The 18,642-nt window shown below is 39.8% G+C and overlaps 1 protein-coding gene across 1 annotated transcript in view; it reads left to right on the forward strand.

Annotated features, from left to right (window-relative positions):
* USP6NL (USP6 N-terminal like) overlaps window positions 1-18,642 on the forward strand; it is a gene marked incomplete at its 5' end in the record, with an annotated part of 127,966 nt that overhangs the window by 9,346 nt on the left and 99,978 nt on the right. Inside the window, one exon of the mRNA XM_080918303.1 lies at window positions 5,081-5,166. Within this exon, the coding sequence (XP_080774429.1) occupies window positions 5,163-5,166 (4 nt within the window). The remainder of the gene's footprint in view (window positions 1-5,080; window positions 5,167-18,642) is intronic.

Genomic DNA, 18,642 nt, shown 5'->3' on the forward strand with positions numbered 1-18,642 from the left:
TAGGAAGTTAGTTCTCTCTTCCTTTTCCTGGTATGATGCTGGGAGTTGAACCCAGGCCCTTGTATATGCCAGGCAAATGCTCCACGATAGTTTCTGGTTGTCCCAGCACAAACGTGGCATAGATTCTGTTGCCATGTCTCTCTGAGTCAGTATTTGCCAACTCTTCATTTTTGATGCCTTCATTTCCAGCCTCTATGCCCTTTACTTGTTAGAGTTGTTTCCTATAATTAGCATGGGCCTAATTTTTGAATGCAGTCTTTTTAACTTGAAACTTTAGTTAATTCTTTGTTTTTTCAAGACAGGGTTTCTCTATATAGCCCTGGCTGTCCTGGAACTCCCTCTGTAGACCAGGCTGTCCTTTTGACTGCCTCTCTGCTTCTTAAGTGCTGGGATCAAAGGTGTGCGCCATGACAACCCGGTTTAGTTAATTTGTGTTTAAAGTTAGTGTCTTAAGATTTGTTTTATTTGTATGTGGATCTGTGTATGTGCATTTGTGTGGACATAAGAATGCTAGGGCCCACAGAGGCCAGTGGTGCTGGAGTTCCAGGAGGTGGTGAACCACTTGATGTGGGTTTTGGGAATCAAACTTTAGTCCTCTGCAAATGCAGTACTAGCTCTGAACTGCTGAGCCATTCATTCCCACCCCCAAACCCCCACCCCGGGCTCTATAGTCAGCGTCTGTATTTTCTGGCTTAGTCACCTTTGGCTGTAATAATGCAATTACCACAAAATTTTAATGGCTGACAGCAGATATTTCTAGCTCGTAGATCTTTAACCTTGGCTATGTTTGACTGAGGTTGGCTGGGTTTGGTCATAAGCTGTGGGCTGTCTTCAGTTACATGTCATTTTGGGACCAGCGGGCTCCTTGAGTGTACATTCTACTGTGCCTATGCAGCTTAAGAGAATGTAGGCAAACTTGGTGTCTTACAACCTCCAGTTGGGTGTAGTGGGTTCTGCCCCATTGCAGAAAGACATATTACCACCCCTACAAGCCAATATGTGAAAAGTAAGGCAAATGCTGGATTTTGCAGAAACACTACAAAATACCTAGTATGTAAAGTTGTGTTTTTAAGAGACATTTCACTTCTCTTGGGAAGGTGACTAGGTGAGGAGAAAGGAGGTGACCAGGTGAGGAGCCTGAATATTTTATCTAATGCTAGTGCTTCTGAGCTGATTCATTGCTTAAAAAAAAAAAAAAAAAAAAAAAAAATCGATAGACTACCTACTTTGAAAGTAGATGGGGGTGGGGCCTGGAGAGCAGATCTCCATTTTGAAACTGTGATGAGCATAAAGAACCTTGACCAGGTGACACTCACTATGTCACTCATGAGCACATTTCTAAGAATTGCTCCATGGGCTGGCCACTGGGAGTCTGACCATGCTCCAGTGAGTGTGTGCACAACACAGAATGGACCTAGTCTTTCTTTTTTTTCCCTTCTTTTTTTCTGGGAGTAGGTCACAAGGGTGGGAGGTGGATCTGGGGGACTAGAAGTGAGTGTGATCAGGGTGCATTATATGAATTTCCCAAATAATACAAATAGTATGTTGGGGGAAATAAGAGTTGTTCAGGGGGTCAGTGCATTAGATCATAATACATGCTTTGCATGTTTGCAAACTGTAAGATTTGCTATCTCATCTGGTAAGTCTGTACATCTCGTGTTTGTAAGTTTTGTTATCCTGACTGAAAATATTGTTATTTTTAACTATGTGTAGGTGCATATGTTTGTGTGTGGATTTAGGTAACATGAGTGCAGGTGGCTGAGGAGGCCAGAGGCTTCCCAGATCCCTTAAGCTGGACTCTGGGCAGCTGTGAGCACCTGATGTGGGGCATGGTAACTGAATTGTTCCCCTGGAAGAACAGCGACCTTTCTTAACTGCTGAGCCGATCTTCCAGCCCCTGTCCTAATGTTTTTGAAGTTAATATTTTTAGTGCTGAGAACATTCTTTATAGTGTAAATACCAGAATAAGGATTTATTTGGCTTCTTATGGTATGGTGGCAAGGAGGCATTACATCTGTAAGGTACTTTGATATCACCATTTAAAAAGTTTAATATTTAAAGTGTATATAGACATAGGCCCCAGGCAAAGGGTAGCTGCTCCAACTGTGAATGCATGTGAACTCTTGGGGCCTCTGCCATTGTTTTATCTGCCCTGTGTTTTTGTGACATTTCCTGCCTTTTCCTGTTGTCATTCAGCATGTGCCATCTCTTAGTTTCCAAGGAAGGAAATCAAATCCAGTAAACTTAATCTAACACCATCAAGGAGTGTGTTTATTGTAAGAAACTTTGGACATGTATCTGAAGCTAATGTAGGATTATATGCGATTGTAGATTTGCCACACTTCTCATTTCCGTGGGGTTATCTGGAAAGGGTCATCACTGGCTAAGGGCTGGGGTCAGGTGACAGGGTGGCAAGCCATGGTTATCTACCACCCCTAAATGTGGTGTAGGTCCATGAGGTGCACACACATGCTGATGCAATCTCTGCATTGTGCAAATGTGTGCTTCTTATGCATCTTATATGATCTGAGTACAATGTATGGACACAGCAAACTGAATCTTTACAACTGCTTTCCTAACCCTGACTCATAACCCTCATTGTAAGCGAGGGACTTACTGCTTTCTGGTTTTTTTTTTTTTTTTTTTGAGTGATTTAGAAAATAGTGTTACCACAAGGACAGGGGAAAAATTCCTGAACAGAACACCATGGCTTGTGCTCTAATAAGATCAAGAATTGACAAACGGTACCTCATGAAATTGCAAAGCTTCTGTAAGGCAAAGGACACTGTCAAGAAGACAAAACGGCAACCAACAGATTGGGAAAGGATCTTTACCAACCCTGCATCAGACAGAGGGCTAATATCCAATATATACAAAGAACTCAAGAAGTTAGACTCTAGAGAATCAAATAACCCTATTTAAAAATGAGTTACAGAGCTAAACAAAGAATTCTCAACTGAAGAATATTGAATGGCCAAGAAGCACCTAAAGAAATGCTCAACATCCCGAGTCATCAGGAAAATGCAAATCAAAACAACCCTAAAATTCCATTTCACACCAGTTAGAATGGCTAAGATCAAAAACTCAGGTGACAGTAGATGCTAGTGAAGATGTGGAGAAAGAGGAACACTCCTCCACTGTTGGTGGGATTGCAAGCTGGTACAACCACTCTGGAAATCAGTCTGGTGGTTCCTCAGAAAATTGGACATAGTACTACCTGAGGACCTAGCTATTCCACTCCTGGGTATATACCCCAAAAATGCTCCAACATATAAAAAGAACACATGCTTTACTATGTTCATAGGAGCCTTATTTATAATAGCCAGAAGCTGGAAAGAACCCAGATGTCCTTCAACAGAGGAATGGGTACAGGAATTGTGGTACATTTACACAATGGAGTAATACTCAGCTATTAAAAACAACGGAGTTCATGAAATTCCTAGGCAAATGGATGGAACTTGAAGCTATCATCCTGAGTGAGGTAACCCAGTCACAGAAGAGCACTCATGGTATGTACTCATTGATAAGCGGATACTAGCCCCAAAAGCTCGGAATAACCAAGAAACAATTCACAGAACTCACAAATGAAGCTCAAAGAGAAGGAAGGCCAGAAGGTGGATGCCTCAGTTTTTCTTAGAAGGGAGAACAAAACACTCAGGGGAGGAACTAAAGGGACAGATAGAGGAGCAGGGATTGGAGAAAAGATCATCCAGAGACTGCCTCACCTGAGGATCCATCCCATATGCAGCCACTAAACCCACGTACTATTGCTGATGCCAAGTAGTGCTTACTGGCAGGAACCTCATATGGATGCCTCCTCAGAGGCTCTGCCAGAGTCATACTGATACAGAGGAGGATGCTTCCAGCTAACCATCAGACTAAACATGGGGACCCCAATGAAGGAGCTAGAGAAAGGACTGAAGGAGCTGAAAGGGTCTGCAACCCCATGGGAAGAACAAAATGATCAACTAATCAAACCTGCCACAGCTCGCAGAGTCTAAAATACCAACCAGTGAGTTCCCATGGAGAGACCCATGACTCCAGGTGCATATGCAGCAGAGGATAGTAGCATTCTCTGGCATCAATGGGAGGAGAGGCCTTTGGTCCAGTGAAGGCTTATTTTCCAAATATAGGGGAAGGCCAAGGTGCTGAGGTGGAGAGGGACCACCTTTATGGAGGCAATGGGAGGGGGAGGGGGGATGAGTTTGGGGTCAGGGATAACATCTGAAATGCAAATACAGAGAATATCAAAAACAAAAAAAGAAAATAGTGTTGCTTTTCATAATTGTGGGGCATGGCTTACTGGCTTATGAAGAAAGCTCTGCAAATGAACATTTTGTATTGACTTGCAGAGCTGTAACATGTCAGCTTGGAAGGCCTTCATGCATCCGTGCTACTGTTTAACCACTCAATCTCATGCCTCATCTAAAAATGTGGTGATCAAAAGAGGAAGCTATATAATAGGGCCAAGTGTGTTTTAGTATTGATACCCATATTCATACAAATCAAAGCTTATGTTAACACTTAAGTGAAGAACTATGGCTTAAAGTTGCAACTTATGTACCAGTTACATTTTTTAAATACTTAGAATGCCTTGAAAGGATGTGTACTCCACATAACTGGGTAAATATGAAAATATTATGTTTATAGTGAGGAAATGGCATCATTACAGAAAGTTTATAGCACTAACTTTTGTGGTCACTTTTTTATATAAATAATTTGAATGCAATCAAAATAGATTTATCAGGCATGATTTGCTTTATTTGACCTAGGTAGAGCAGTCCTCTTTTCTTGACTTTATTAGTTGGAAATGGGGGAGGAATAAGTTTAGTATTAAAGATTCAAGTTTAGAAGCTTTTATATGACAGGTGTCGTCTACACCCTCAACCCCTGTGGGGCAGTTGTCTTCTGAGTAGTTTTTAATTCTTAAAGTTAGTTGTTTCAGAAAGAGGGGACTGCAGATCAGATGATATTTAAAAGAGGATGACTAGGGATCTAGAGATAGGTATTTTCATTTCCTTTTAGTAACCCTTAAATATTGACCTTTAGGAAACCTGATTTCTTTCTTTTCTGTTTCCAGAACAGGATATGTATTCCTCTGAGAACCGCTGGACAGCAGATTTAATACTGGATTGGAACAACACACAGAGACTTCTGCAGTCATGAGTAAGTATCCTGCTTGATTTAATTTCTGCTGCCTTGTTAAATACTTAGTTATTAACAAAAGAAGAAACATGTTACTTTTATATCACTGCTGTGAACTTTCTCTTAAGGCAAGGAGAGATGCGTTTCTCTGTGTGGTTTATGTTAAAGAGTTAGGTGCTAGCTTATCAGCTGACGACTTCTATCATTTAAGGGCATTTGTTGACTTTCTGTTTTCTATTGGGAAAAGATTCTGAAAGTATGAAAGGGAATATTGTAGCTGACCATAACTGGGAGAGGTTTATTGTATAAAGTGTCATCACTGGGCAGCGTGGCTTATTTATGCAAGGCCACAGCCTCTCTCAGTGCTTTTAATAGAGCAAGACTTAGCACATTTGATAAAAACTTTATCTTCTCAGTATATGTCTTATTTTCTGCTTTTTTTCTCCCCAGGAGAATTGGATTTTACTGTGTAAGCACTTACTTTTAGAGTAGGAAGAAAGACTTGCTTACTCTACAGGGGCTCCTCAATAACTGTTGGAAATACAGACTTTCTGATTATGGATACTCAGGACAGTGGGAACATTTTCTCGTTAGAATGTTAGCTTACACTTTTTTTTTGTATGTTTTTATTTAATACTGGTTGTGCTTACCTTAACATGAATTAAGGAAGTGTTTCTTATGGTTTTTAGTGCTGTTCCAGTTCCATTCATGAACTTTTGTACAAGGTTATTTCATAGAAACCCCAACTCCAGTGAAGATGCTTGTGAGTTCATACAAATTAAGATGAAGTTGCAAGATTTTTTTAACTTCTGTTTGTAGCTTTAGAGTTCTCTTAGCGTCATTGTTACTTGAGCTTTTCTGAGGACAGGTCACTTCTGTTTTCATTTTCTGATCTCAGTGTCTTGTTCATGTAGAAGTCAGATCTTTGTGAGGGTGGAGGTGGACTGGTCCTGAGAGGTGGTACTGTAACATGTTCTAACATTTCAGTGGCTAGTGTTTTGTTTGTTGTATTTGAAAGTTGGTTCTTTTCTAAATGCTCATAAGCTTTTCTCCTTATTGCTTATTGTACTGTTGTTTGTTTGTTCAAATGTCCCGGTGTCTGTGAGGGTCTCTTAGGGCTTACTTTGAAGTCTTTTTATATCATTAAGTACATTTTCCAGTTTGTCTGCAGTGAATTTATGATCGTTGGTATTGCTGGTATGGTCTCACTGTAATTTAGCAGGCATACTCTAATGGACTTTGTTTTCCTTTGATGTCCCTGCTGTCTAGCAGATAAGCCATTGTCTCTGCCTGGCTTTAGAATTCACAGATCAGAATTGGGTGTGTGTTAGTGGATCAGAGCCCCAACCCCATGGTGACATTAGAGACATCACGGATTCAGTCTCAAGTCAGCTGGCCTTAGGTCAGCATCTTCCTCTACACTGTGACTTTAGCACAGTTGGCAGAAGGTTTTCAGTGTTGTATGGTGAGGAAGAGCACCAGGCAGCTCCAGGTTGGAGTGAAGAGCCTGTCTGCTGACTCTGCCTGTATTTACAGCCGCCCCAAGACAGGGCTTCCTGCCCTGGAGTAGAGAGCTTTCCTGGTGTCACATGACTTTCGATTCATTCTGATGTGTTAACATGCTCTGGCACAGACGTGTCATCTTAGTGCTGAGTCTTAGTGCATTTGGTAAACTATTTGTCTTTTGAGAAGCAGAGCCTTACAGATGAAGACGCGTGGGCTTTCTCTGTTAGGATGGAGTCACAGTCCATGTTTCATATCTGAGGTTATTGGAAAAGTCAGCCTTTGCTACCATCCTAGTTCCAAGCCCGTCCCTGTCATTCCTGTCCCCTGCCCTCATCAGGCAAGCCTGCTGCGCTTGTCGGGTGTTCCGGTTATGTGCTCCTTGAGGGCAATCAATGATTCTTGGCAGTTCGGTATTAGATAAATATTACAGGTATGTCTGTCTTAGTCTGGGGTAGGTCTGTGGTGCATTAATATGTACGAGGTGTTCCTTCTGTGAAGACTGTGGAGGGTATAGTGGAGAACTGGTACGTGGAACGGTGTGAGAAAGGAAGGTTGACTACATACAGGTTCATGGAGTTGCTGAACGTTCTAGCACAGAGCTGGGAAGGGACATGGTGACAGACAACTCAGGATCAGAGGAGCTCAGGCCCCTTGTCCTTTATGGTATTTCAGTTATGGGCATGACTTAAGGTTTTATTCTGGAGATATTACTCAGAAAAACACATGCTTTTACTGTATGTTTAGAAAGTTGGTTACTCAGACAGTACTTGCTTTTGCTAATGTATTCTTAGACCTCACTTCTTTTCAAGCTTTCTTTGACTCAGACCGGTTACATTTCCTTTTCTTGACAGTTTGATGATATTATATAGAAAAAGAAGTCATCTTTGAATAGATCCCATAATACAAGTAGCCAATCAGTGTTACAGCGTGTTTCTAGGGAGTTCTTAATCACAGAAAGTGGGAATTGAATGTATCAGACATACATGCTTAAGAAAAAAAATCCACATGAAAGTGTAGTTGAGGTTAAAAGGTACTACATTAAAGGTACTAAAATCAAAAGGGATCATGTTCTAGATAGAATTTTCTACCTAGACTTGTTGAGAATATGATTACCGATTATTACTGATTATTTTCTTTAGCACATATGTAGGTGTCAGAAGAAAGATTGGATACTTAGATATGTGAATAGATTTACCTTTCAGGTTTCTCAGCTCTTTTCATGTCATGAAACACATAGAACATAGCACTTTTTGCACAGCTCATGAGATAAATAGATGTAGGTTGGCGGCAACCCACCTTAACACTGCTGGCCTGACCATCATTGTTGTCAGCAAGGGCTGATTCTACCCACCTGCCCTGGCGCCCTCCAGTAGTAGTTGGGATGCCCCACCCTCAGGACTTGGGGATTTGTTCACGTTGTTCTTCAGCTCTTGTTCTTGCCAGTGTGTATTTTAGGAAATTCTGAGCTGAAACCTTCTGATGATATTATGACAGTTGTGAATTTTATTGTGGATTGTTAACTTCATTACAAAAGACTTTGATTTTTAGCATTTAAATTCTATTCTTTTTTGTATTTAAGAAGTTTGCATTTATTCAGTTTGTTTATTTTATCATGCAAAACCAAAGATGAAATAAGAAAGTGGGTGTCTTGGGTTGTTAATAGATATTGTAGCAAGGGAAGTTCCTGTAACCCTAGTAACAATATCTACCGATTATTTTGATGTATATTAAAACAAAAAAGCACAAAAGTAAAGTTTAAAATAAAGCAATTAAGTTATACTTAAGTTTTCCTTTCAAATCTTCATGTTGAAACTCCGTTTTCTCTATTTTTAAGTTTTAATTTCTACTGTATCTTTCATCAGGAAAGCTTTACTTTGAAATTAATGCTATGTTTTATAACTTGTTTGGATGTCAGTTCTATTTTCTTGACTGGGTCAATCAGGTGTCTGTGCTGTATGTTAGTGTGTTTGACCTTGCCCTTTGGCCTGGAGAATGGGATGAGTTTTTTTTTTTTTTTTTTTAAATTGTTCACTTTTGCATAGGAAATATCTCTCACTTAGCCAAGGAAAAGAAATAGGGGGTCGACATTTGATGTAGGGTTTTGGTGGTTTTCTAGTGGAGTGGGAACAGTCTGCTTTGATGTGTGTTCTATCGGATAATGTTATAAATCCAGTAGATTGTTGAGTCCCTCAGTGACAGCTTAGGGGTTCTGCTAGTCTCTCAGTCAGAAAAATTGGTAGTAATAGATACTTCCTCTAAACATTGTTTAAGTTCTGTGTAGAACATTAGTCTACCTAGAAATAGGAAAACTTACCTTGGAAGTAGGCTGAAAGTTAAAAGAAAATCTGAGTTGAGTTGTACTTTAGGTACTGGTGTGTCTGTCCTGTCACTGAGCCCACACCTTCAACGTTACTGCAGTGATTCTTAATGTTAATGTAAGAGTTGAATTTGTTGTAGCTATTTGGAGACCCTGTGGATAGCTTAATAAGGAGCTCTCTTGGTATTTTGTGGGTAGGGGAGGTTGTACACCAGCCCCTGTTGAGAACACTGAGAGCAGTAAACCAAGGTGTGAGCTGTGAGGGGTGCCAGCCATCTCTGCTTCTCCGGAAGAGTGCACTCCTAGCTCCTTAGTTCCCTGCACTTCATCCTTAGATCCCGACCACTCAATGTGAATGCATTTGGTTTTAGCTCATGTATCTTCTTGCTATAGGAAAGTGAATAGCTCTTAATATGATACTGCCGTGGAGTAAACAGCCAAATGCAGTTTTATACAGTTATATTTTTAAATTTTAGGAGGTAGCTTAATTTTTTGTTTCTACTTTTGACACTTTTACCAAACTTAAAAAAAATTGTAAAAATAATTCCCCAAAATTCCCATGGACTTCTGCCTCAGATTTACCAGTTGTTTATATTTCTCTTTCCCTCTGTCTGCCCCCATCCTGTCCTCTCTTCTTCTCTCCTCATACACTTCTCTAGGAAAGATGCTTTATATAATTAAAGCACTTGGTGGAATTCTGGTTTCCTTTAGTTGAAAGTCATTTAGAGTTTTAGCATAAACAAATTATTAAAGTAGCAGTAGCTTTTCCAGCTTCTAAAATTAAGTTTATTGGTTAAAATTGCAAACCATTTACACATTATTTCTCCAAAGCTAAATTATTTACCTGTTTTTTTAGGCTTGCCATTAAGAAAAACATTTTAGACCTACATTATGTTGCCAAATATATACAAATTTGATAAATGAATCAACTTCAGTAATTTTTTTTTTTTTGTAATAGTAGAGTAGTGACTTCTTTCAAGACATTTAATTTCTTTTTATTGTTTCTTTATTGAGATTCTCATAGTGCATATTATGTGTTTTGGTCAGACCACTCTCCCCCTCCCCCGGCTCTGTCCCACCACATCTTTCTTTCCCACAGAGCCTAATGTGTGCTGCCTGTGTGTGCATGGGTGTAGGGCCATCTGCTGGAGCATGGGCCTCTCTTCTGCTATGCTGGGATTTTTTTGGCTGGCCTGATCTTGTGCAGGTCTTGTGCATGCAGTCATGCAGCAGCTGTGAGTTTGTGTGTGCAGTGGCCCTTTGGAAGACAATTCATTCTTAAGAAGAAGCTTACATTCTGTTGAGAATACAGTTTCACAGTAACAGTCCCTCCTCAAGTTCCTAGAGCTCCAGAGGCTTGGAATGGAAACTTTTGCTGCTGACTTGCCTTGTTGGGTAAGGCACACAGCTTGCTGTCTTTAATTGCTGGCCCACTGCCACCTGCTTACCCACCGCCTCCACCGGTGTTTATTTGGAAGGGTGTGGCTTGGACTGGATCATTTGGAAGCCTTGCACCTCAGATAGTTATCAGTAGGCTGGTGAGGTTTTTATCAGTTATGTCTTAGAAGAGTATGTCTGTACTGTGTAAGTACACTGTTCCATACCTTGCTGTCAGGGCTTGGGGACCTGACCAGCTTGTGTTGCTCCACACCGGTGTCCGATCCACTTTCAGAAGTTTCATTGTTTAGGATGCATGTTCTCTAGTGCATTTTATTGGTATTCTTGACAATCAGATTTCGGAGGTATGAATATTTCAAATTAATACTCTATTTTATTTTTTATGATTTCATAAAAGTTTGATTGTGTTTTTTTTCTGGAGTCTGATTCAAAATGATGTAGAAAAATCTGCATCTTTTTTATTAACGTCTCTAAAACTGGATTTCTTTCTGAAAATACTACTTCTCATTTATCAAGAAACAGTGGACAGCATAACTGAGGAAGTGGTGTCTGGTATATGGACTGTAGTGAGCACACATGATTGACATCCAGCTTGTATTTACACAGCAGCTGGACAGCTTTGTTATCACTTGCTTCACTTCATATAACTAGACACTCTTGTTACAGGAATGCACCATCAGTAAGCGTGCAGATAGTCTTATTCCTTAGGACTGTGAAGTTGACTTCCTAGCCTCTACCCATCTTTCTCCAAGCTGATATAACATGGTGTTTTGGTGTTACTTGTTTTTCCTCTTTGGAAAGTGAAGGAAGGAAGTTCTCTGTAGCCTGTGTGTAAGTTGGAGGTCAGTGCAGGCCAGAGACAGTGAGTGGGTCTGCTAGTTCTGATCCCATGGCTCTACACCCACTTCAGGCATGGAGCTGCAAAGTAGTGCTTTTTGTTTCTTGAGTATATGTCCTGTCTGTCTGTCTGTCTGTCTGCCTGCCTGCCTGCCTGACTATTGTATGTGTGTGCATGCCATTATCAAGTGCAGGCCAGAGGACAGCTTGTAGGAGTCAGTGTTCTTCTACCATGTAGGTCCAGATTGAGTACAGATCTTCAGACTTGGCAGTAGTTTTACCCACTGAGCCATATTGCTGGCTCAGGTCTGTTTTTAAATGGAAATGTAATGTCCTTGTATTATGACTGCTGCCCAGAAATTAGGAAGTCATGTGAAAACAAAAGCCTCTAGTGCGGTGACTCTTAACCTGTGGGTCATGACCCCTTTGCTGGTTCAACATATCAAATATCCTGCATACCAGATATTTGCATTATGATTCATAACAGTAGAAAAATTACAGTATGAATCAGCAATGAAAATAATTGTATGGTTGGGGTCACCACAACACGAGGACCTGTATTAAAGGGTCGAAGCATTAGGGAGGTTGAGGACCAGTGCTGTAAAGGGTTACCTTCATCCATGAACTCTGTAGCTGCACCAGGTTATTTCCTTCTCACAGGAAGAAAGCATTTAGGTATTAAATGTCAAGAAAACATAAAAGGTTATGGTCAGATACTTAATACTTACTAAGACTTATAACAAATTCTAGATAGACATTGGAGCCATGATGTTGTTAAATACAGTGCTGCTTCAGCTTATGAAAGAATAGTGTGGAGATGGAGCTGATGCTGTGTGTGTAGAGTTTCTGTGTGCTATACTTTGTGATAACTGTATGTTGTCCTTCTGTGATGTGTGAAGCCTTCTGCACTAGGCTGGGCATTTCTCTAAAGGGATTTCCTATCTCAGGGTACTGTGTCAGGAAGCAGAGGAAGGAACTGCATAGTGGTCTCTAGATTTCCTTCTCATTGAGCTCTTCAAAAGTAACATCATGTTTTCTTTAACTGATCAACTAGGATTCAGATTTCTTGTATAAGGAAATAATTTATTCTGCTTTTCTAAGTGTTTATTTTGCATTTGTTACAAAGATAAGAAACATGTAGCAAAATCTTTCTAGAACATGAGTTGACCTTGTAAAGAGACAGTATTTGGCTTTTACTTAGATTTTTCTTTTGTGTTTTGTTTTTTTAAAGCACAGTTGCTATTTTGAATTATGTTGACTATAATCTCAGCTGTATAAAATGGCTAAGAGTTTTATCTATAAATTAAGATTCTGTCACTAAAGGTTAGCCTTTCTTATAACCTAGAGTCTCTTTATCCTTGAGTTTTATCAGCTCAAAGTAGAGTAAGCATGAGGTCTCTGGTCCTACATATGATTTAGAAGGTTCTTGTCATAGGAATTGTCAGGTGTTAGTCATGTACAGGTAAAACTAGTAAAAGTTTAGTAACTTATACAAAGTAGAGCAAAGCCTAGAAAACTCATTCAGGTATTATAAAAATAAGCAATTCAAGTGTATAAAGGTGATAATGTTGAGGCACATTATACTGTAACAGTTTCCCAAATTATTTTGAATCATGATGTTTGAATTTTTAACATGAATTTTAGGGAAGAGAATTAATTTAAGACTTTTATTTTAGTATACACCACGAGGCTCTCCATTACATTGTGTTGTGTTGATCTTCAGAATAGAGCCAAGAATAAGAAACACAAACTTGGCCTTTTAGAGCACAGAACCAGGAGGGAAGACGGATATTGCACTGGAAGTTTGGGATTGGTAAGAGAAAGAAGGAAACACATCTGTAGGAGCAAGGAAGGCCTGTGCACAAGGAGGCCGGCAGGGCCATGTGGGGACTTACTCAACTACAGACCTCATGAAAACTGGAAGAGAGCAGTGTGAAGAACTGTATAAGATGTATAAGTCTAGAGACGGTATAAGATTAGGAAATATAGGAAGTTCAGTTCTGTAGTTCTCAAGCAGGTGCATGAGAAGAGATGGTGTACAAGTTCCCTGGAAGGAGAAGCCCCATTTGTATCTCACTTTGCACTTTTTTGTTCGTTCGAGTGTCTTGCTGCATAAACTGAGCAGCCTGGAACTTCCTGTGGAGATCAGCCTAACCTCTAGGCTGTTGAGATCTTCCTGCTTCTGCCTTCCACCTGCTGGGATTAGTGTGGACCGACATGCTTTCAGTCCACTCATACTAATTACTTCATTTTTATATTTAAGATGTACTTTATAATTTACGTGTGTGTGCACGTGTGCATGGCTCCCATGGAAGTCAAAAGAAGGTGTCATATCCTCTGGCACTTCTCTAGAATTGGAGTTATAGACAGATTGACTTGCCCATTATATGTACTGAAAACTAAACTCTGGTCTTCTGGAAGAGCAGAGTCTTAGTCAGGGTTCTGTTGCTGTGAACAGACACCATGGCCACGGCAACTCTTACGAAGGAAAACATTTAACTGGGGCTGGCTTACAGTTTCAGAGGTTTAGTCTGTTGTGTTATAGTAGGGGGCATGGCGGTGTATTATAGCAAACATGGTCCTGGAGAAGAAACTGTTCTACATCTGGATCCATCAGGAAGAGAGAGATTCTGAGTTTAGAGTGAACTTTTTGAAATCCCAAAGCCCAGTTCCAGTGACGCACTTCCTCCAACAAGGCCATATCTCCTGATCCTTTCATGTAGAGCCACTCTCTGGTGAAAAGTAGTCAAAGCTTTGAGCCTGTGGCGGCCATTCTCAATCAGGCCACCACAAGTAGCAAGCATTCTTGGAACCAACTCTCTAGTCCTCGTTTTTCATTTAAAAAAAAAAAAAAATCTCGGGCTGGAGAGATGGCTTGGTGTTAAAAGCACTGACTGCTCTTTGAAAGGTCCTGAGTTCAGTTCTCAGCAACCACATGGTGGCTACAACCATCTGTAGATTTGATGCCCTCTTCTGGTGTGTCTGAAGACAGCTATAGTGTACTTGTATGTAATAAATATTTTTTAAAAATCTCATCAAAAGTAGTTTATTTTAGCTTCAACTTAGTCTAGTATCATTTAAAAGACTATGACAATAGTACTAAAACAAATAATTCTTTGAGAATGGGAAATGTCATTTGTGACCCCACTGTGTTAAAGAAGCTACTCCTGATTTGTAAATGATCAGATTCTGTTGAAAATAGTATATATTTTTATATAACCTCCTTCATAGTATATCTGGGATTTTATAAATGGATTTAAAGTTATAATTCTATAATTGTTTCTATAATTAACTGTATGATTATTAGTAATCTTTAAAGTTATTGATGAGTCCTAACTTATTTAAGCATTCTCCTCTTTTCTGGTCAATACAAGGGCTCAGATAAAAACCTTTTTTATAGGACTCTCTGATGAACTTGCCTGTACCCTTTCTGCTAAAGGTGATTCCTCAGACTAGACTCTACCGAGAGTTTCAGCGTGTGTCCTTTGCCTTCTGAAGTGATTATTGAAAAAAAACATGCATTTTAAACCTTGGGTGTTACCTTTTGCACTTTTAAGATTGATTATGGAACATGCTCTATGTATTTATAGATATTTATAATAATATTTCATGTTATTTTTTGGACATGCCATTTTGTGTGGTTAGAGGAAGGTAATGTGTACTATATAGAAAAGGGAGAGTTGATTGACAGAAGCTTCTGGAAGGAAGGAAGACCGGAGGGCGTGTAAGAGGTTCTGCCTGATGTGGTACCTGAGCAGGACCCGGTGTGTTACTGTTCTCTGTTTCATTACTGTGCTAGGGAAACTAAATATCATACTAGGGGATGACAGAGATGTCTGTTACCATCTGTATGCATGTACTATCATGGTGTTTATGGAAGCAGTGTGCTTTATATATGTGTGGATGTGAACTTTTGATCTAAACTCTGATGTTATGTTGTTATTTATTCTAAGGTTATAAACACAAACCTAAATGCTTTTAGAAAGAAATATGTTTTTGTGGTAATCAACTACAAAAAAACGCCCCAAACCAAACAAGAATAAACTAGAGATATTTATTTGATGGCTTTGATTGACTCTACAGTGGGCTCATTATAGGCCCAACATTCATTTTCAAGTGAATTAAAACACTACTTGAACATACAGTGTTACAGATTTTAGGTGCAGGAAAAGATAGAGTCCACAAGTTTTTTTGTTTTTTTTTTTTAAATAATTACCATGTTGTATTTCATATGCCAGGTGTCTGGAGATTGATTTTTGAAGTTCTAGGGCAGAATGACATGTTTTTCTTCTAAAGATTTGATGGCATGATAGAGAAGCAAAGTCTGCAAACTAGTTTGCTCACCAGAATAAGTCACTACTTAGAGATGGGCTTATGATTTGAGTTTCAGTGGTCTTTTCCCATGTGTGGCCATTTGTCTTCTTCAGTGTTTACAGATTGTTTTTGTCACAAGAAATGTGGCCTCTTGCATTTTTTTCCTTGGGAGAAATGTGACAGTAGCTTAATTCTAAAGTGCTTTTCCAGGAAAGTAAAACTATTATCTTGAAAATGGGTTAAAGAAATAACTATTTGAACTGTTGCCAAGAATAAAAGATGCTGGGTTGTTATTCCTAGAGATGTAAAAGTTTCTCTGTGCCCTGGTCTGCGGTTGCTGCATGAAGATGATGTTGACGGAGTGTGTAGGAGGAGCGTGTGGAGCACCAGCTCAGTTCTGTAAGTCAATAGCAAGGAGAACCTAGATAAGTCAGTAAGTTGTTAAATCATGCCTTTCCACATCGCAAACATGAGCGGTTGTTTCTTGATTTTGGTTCTTTCTTTATTCTTCTTCTTCTGCATGGAACTCAGTGTTATTTTTACAATAAGAAAATTCTCTGAAAGGCAGATATTGGCAGAACGAAGAGTAGAAAGACCTAGGATGTTAGTCTATACCTCCTTAAGAATCTGTGCTGTTGTTTGAATTAGTACCAGCATTATTTGCTGTGCACAGGGAATTATTGTCTCTTTACTGGTGCACTGATCTCTTGGACTTCTTCATACTCAAGGTCAAAAACAGTATGCCCCAGGGAAATTTATGACTGATTTTACAAAATGAGTGAGAAGAGTAATTTATGAGAGACCAGATCCAGTGTTGTTCTTTTTGTTTTGTTTTTCTTTTGATGAGTGAGAAGCATTAGGAAAAGATTTCTTTGTCTAGCTATTTTTTTGTTTATCATTCACTATTAATATCAATCAGGTATTGATCCCTTCACCTGAAATGTTTTTAGTCCATTAGTTTCATCTGAACAAAGTAGATGAACAGTGTCAGGCTGGGTGACTGGGCAGAGGGGATAGTGAATTTGTTTCCTGTCATGGCATTTTCTCTCTTTCTGTTGTCTCCTTCCTGGGATTTGGATATGATGGTGAGAAGAAGGAAGTCAACACTTTGGGGGTTACCAGAAAGTTATTGGTTTTGGGGGTGATAATACAAGTGCTAATGTAGGAAGCAGGGTTAGAGTTTCTGGGTAACAGTAAGAGTTTCTCTGTTGCAGAAACTAGCAGCTCACAGCTTCTGCAGGTGTCCCGTTGCAAGGCAACTATGTTTTCTGTCTTCTAAGCTCCAATAGATTTTTAGCATATAGAGCTAATTATTATAATTGTTACTACCAGCTGTTTCCTTCCCTCACCCTTCTCTCCCCAGCACATTCGCTCCCTCACAGTGGTGCTTCCTTTATGTGTATGGGGGTGAGGTCATCCACGGAAATGTGATTTTTTTGGCCACATCCTCAAAAAAAGAATGCTTTCCCTAGAGTCCCCAGGAGCTATCCACTGCCGTTAGCTTTTCAGTAAGGCATGATGCCTAGAGACTACTCATCTGTACTAGGATTTTGGAAGACTTGATCTTGCACAAGCTTGTGTAGATCAACTATAGCTGCTTTGAGCTCATGAGTGTGACAGCCATGTCAGGCCCAGAAGACAGCACTTTATAGGACTCCTGCCTCCCTCTTTCTGCTGCGCACCATTCTCTTCTTAGAACTTTACCAGCTGTGTGTGTCTCCCCTGCAGTCACCAACTGCAGAAGAAGCTTCTCTGACCAAAGTTCAATGGAGCCTACATCCCAGGTTATAAACAAGTATTCAGGAGGCTTGACCACTCAGCAAAATAACAATAGCAAGTTTATCCAGTGGTCTTTGGCCTCTCAGCAGAGAGCTTTTAACCAGGGTGACAGTACCAGGCATGACATTGATTGTTGTGGAGCAGGCCTCAAGTCCTAAATAAATGGATGGATTGATGGATGGATGGATGGATGGATGGATGGATGGATGGATGGATGGATAGATAGATAGATAGATAGATAGATACATAGATACATAGATAGATAGATAGATAGATAGATACATACATAGATAGATAGATAGGTAGATAGATAGATAGATAGATAGATAGATAGATACATACATAGATAGATAGAGCAATCAATTGGTCAAGCAGTTAGGTGCTCTATGACCATAGTCCTTCAGTTGCAGCAGTGGGCTCATCTTTCCTGGGAGGTGAGGGTTGAGCATGCAGAGCCTACTGCTGTCTAGTTCTTAATGAGATGATGAACTTTTTAAACACAAAGGTGTTCCCTCTTTTAAAAGTAATAACAGTGAAGTAGTAGATTATATTTACTGTAAGATATAGCAAAAAGAAGAATGCAAACATTTCTCTGTGATGCTGCTGTTAGGGCAGTGGTTTCCAACCTTTCTAATGTTGTGACCCTTTTCAGTTCCTCATTGTCTTAGTGTGGGCTTTACTGCTGTGAAGAGACACTATGACCAAGGAATATCTTTTAAAGGAAAGAATTTAATTTAATTTAATTGCCATCAGTGGTTCAGTCCATTATCATCATGGTGGGACACATGGTGGCATTCAGGCACACATGGTACTTGAGAGGTAGCTGAGAAATCTACATGTGAATCTGCAGGCAGCAGGAAGAGACAGCCACTAGGCCTGTCTTAAGCTTCTGAAACCTCAAAGCCTACCTTCCACTTCCTCCAACAAAACTGTACCTACACCAAAGCCATACCTCTCAATAGTGCCACTCCCTATGAGCCTTTGGGGGCCATTTTCCTTCACTCACTACACTACACTACACTCATGTTGTGGTGACTCCCAATCATAAAATTATTCTTGTTGTTCATAACTGTGATTTTGGTACTGTTATGAATCATAGTGTAAGTATCTGGGTTTCCTGGTGGTCTTCAGACACTCCTGTGAAAGAGTCCTTCAGGGTGAGAAACACTCATTTAAAAGAAAAATTGCTGGTACCGTTTTGATATTTTTTTTGCCCACTTTGTGTGTGTGTGTGTGTGTGTGTGTGTGTGTGTGTGTGTGTGTGTGTGTGTGTATGTGTGTTTGAATCCTTGTATATTGTACCTTCTATGTTTATCCTTGTATAGTTAGCATTTCCTGTGACATTT

This window comes from Micromys minutus (assembly GCF_963924665.1).
Source record: "Micromys minutus genome assembly, chromosome: 6".
In the NCBI taxonomy this organism is placed as follows: domain Eukaryota; kingdom Metazoa; phylum Chordata; class Mammalia; order Rodentia; family Muridae; genus Micromys; species Micromys minutus.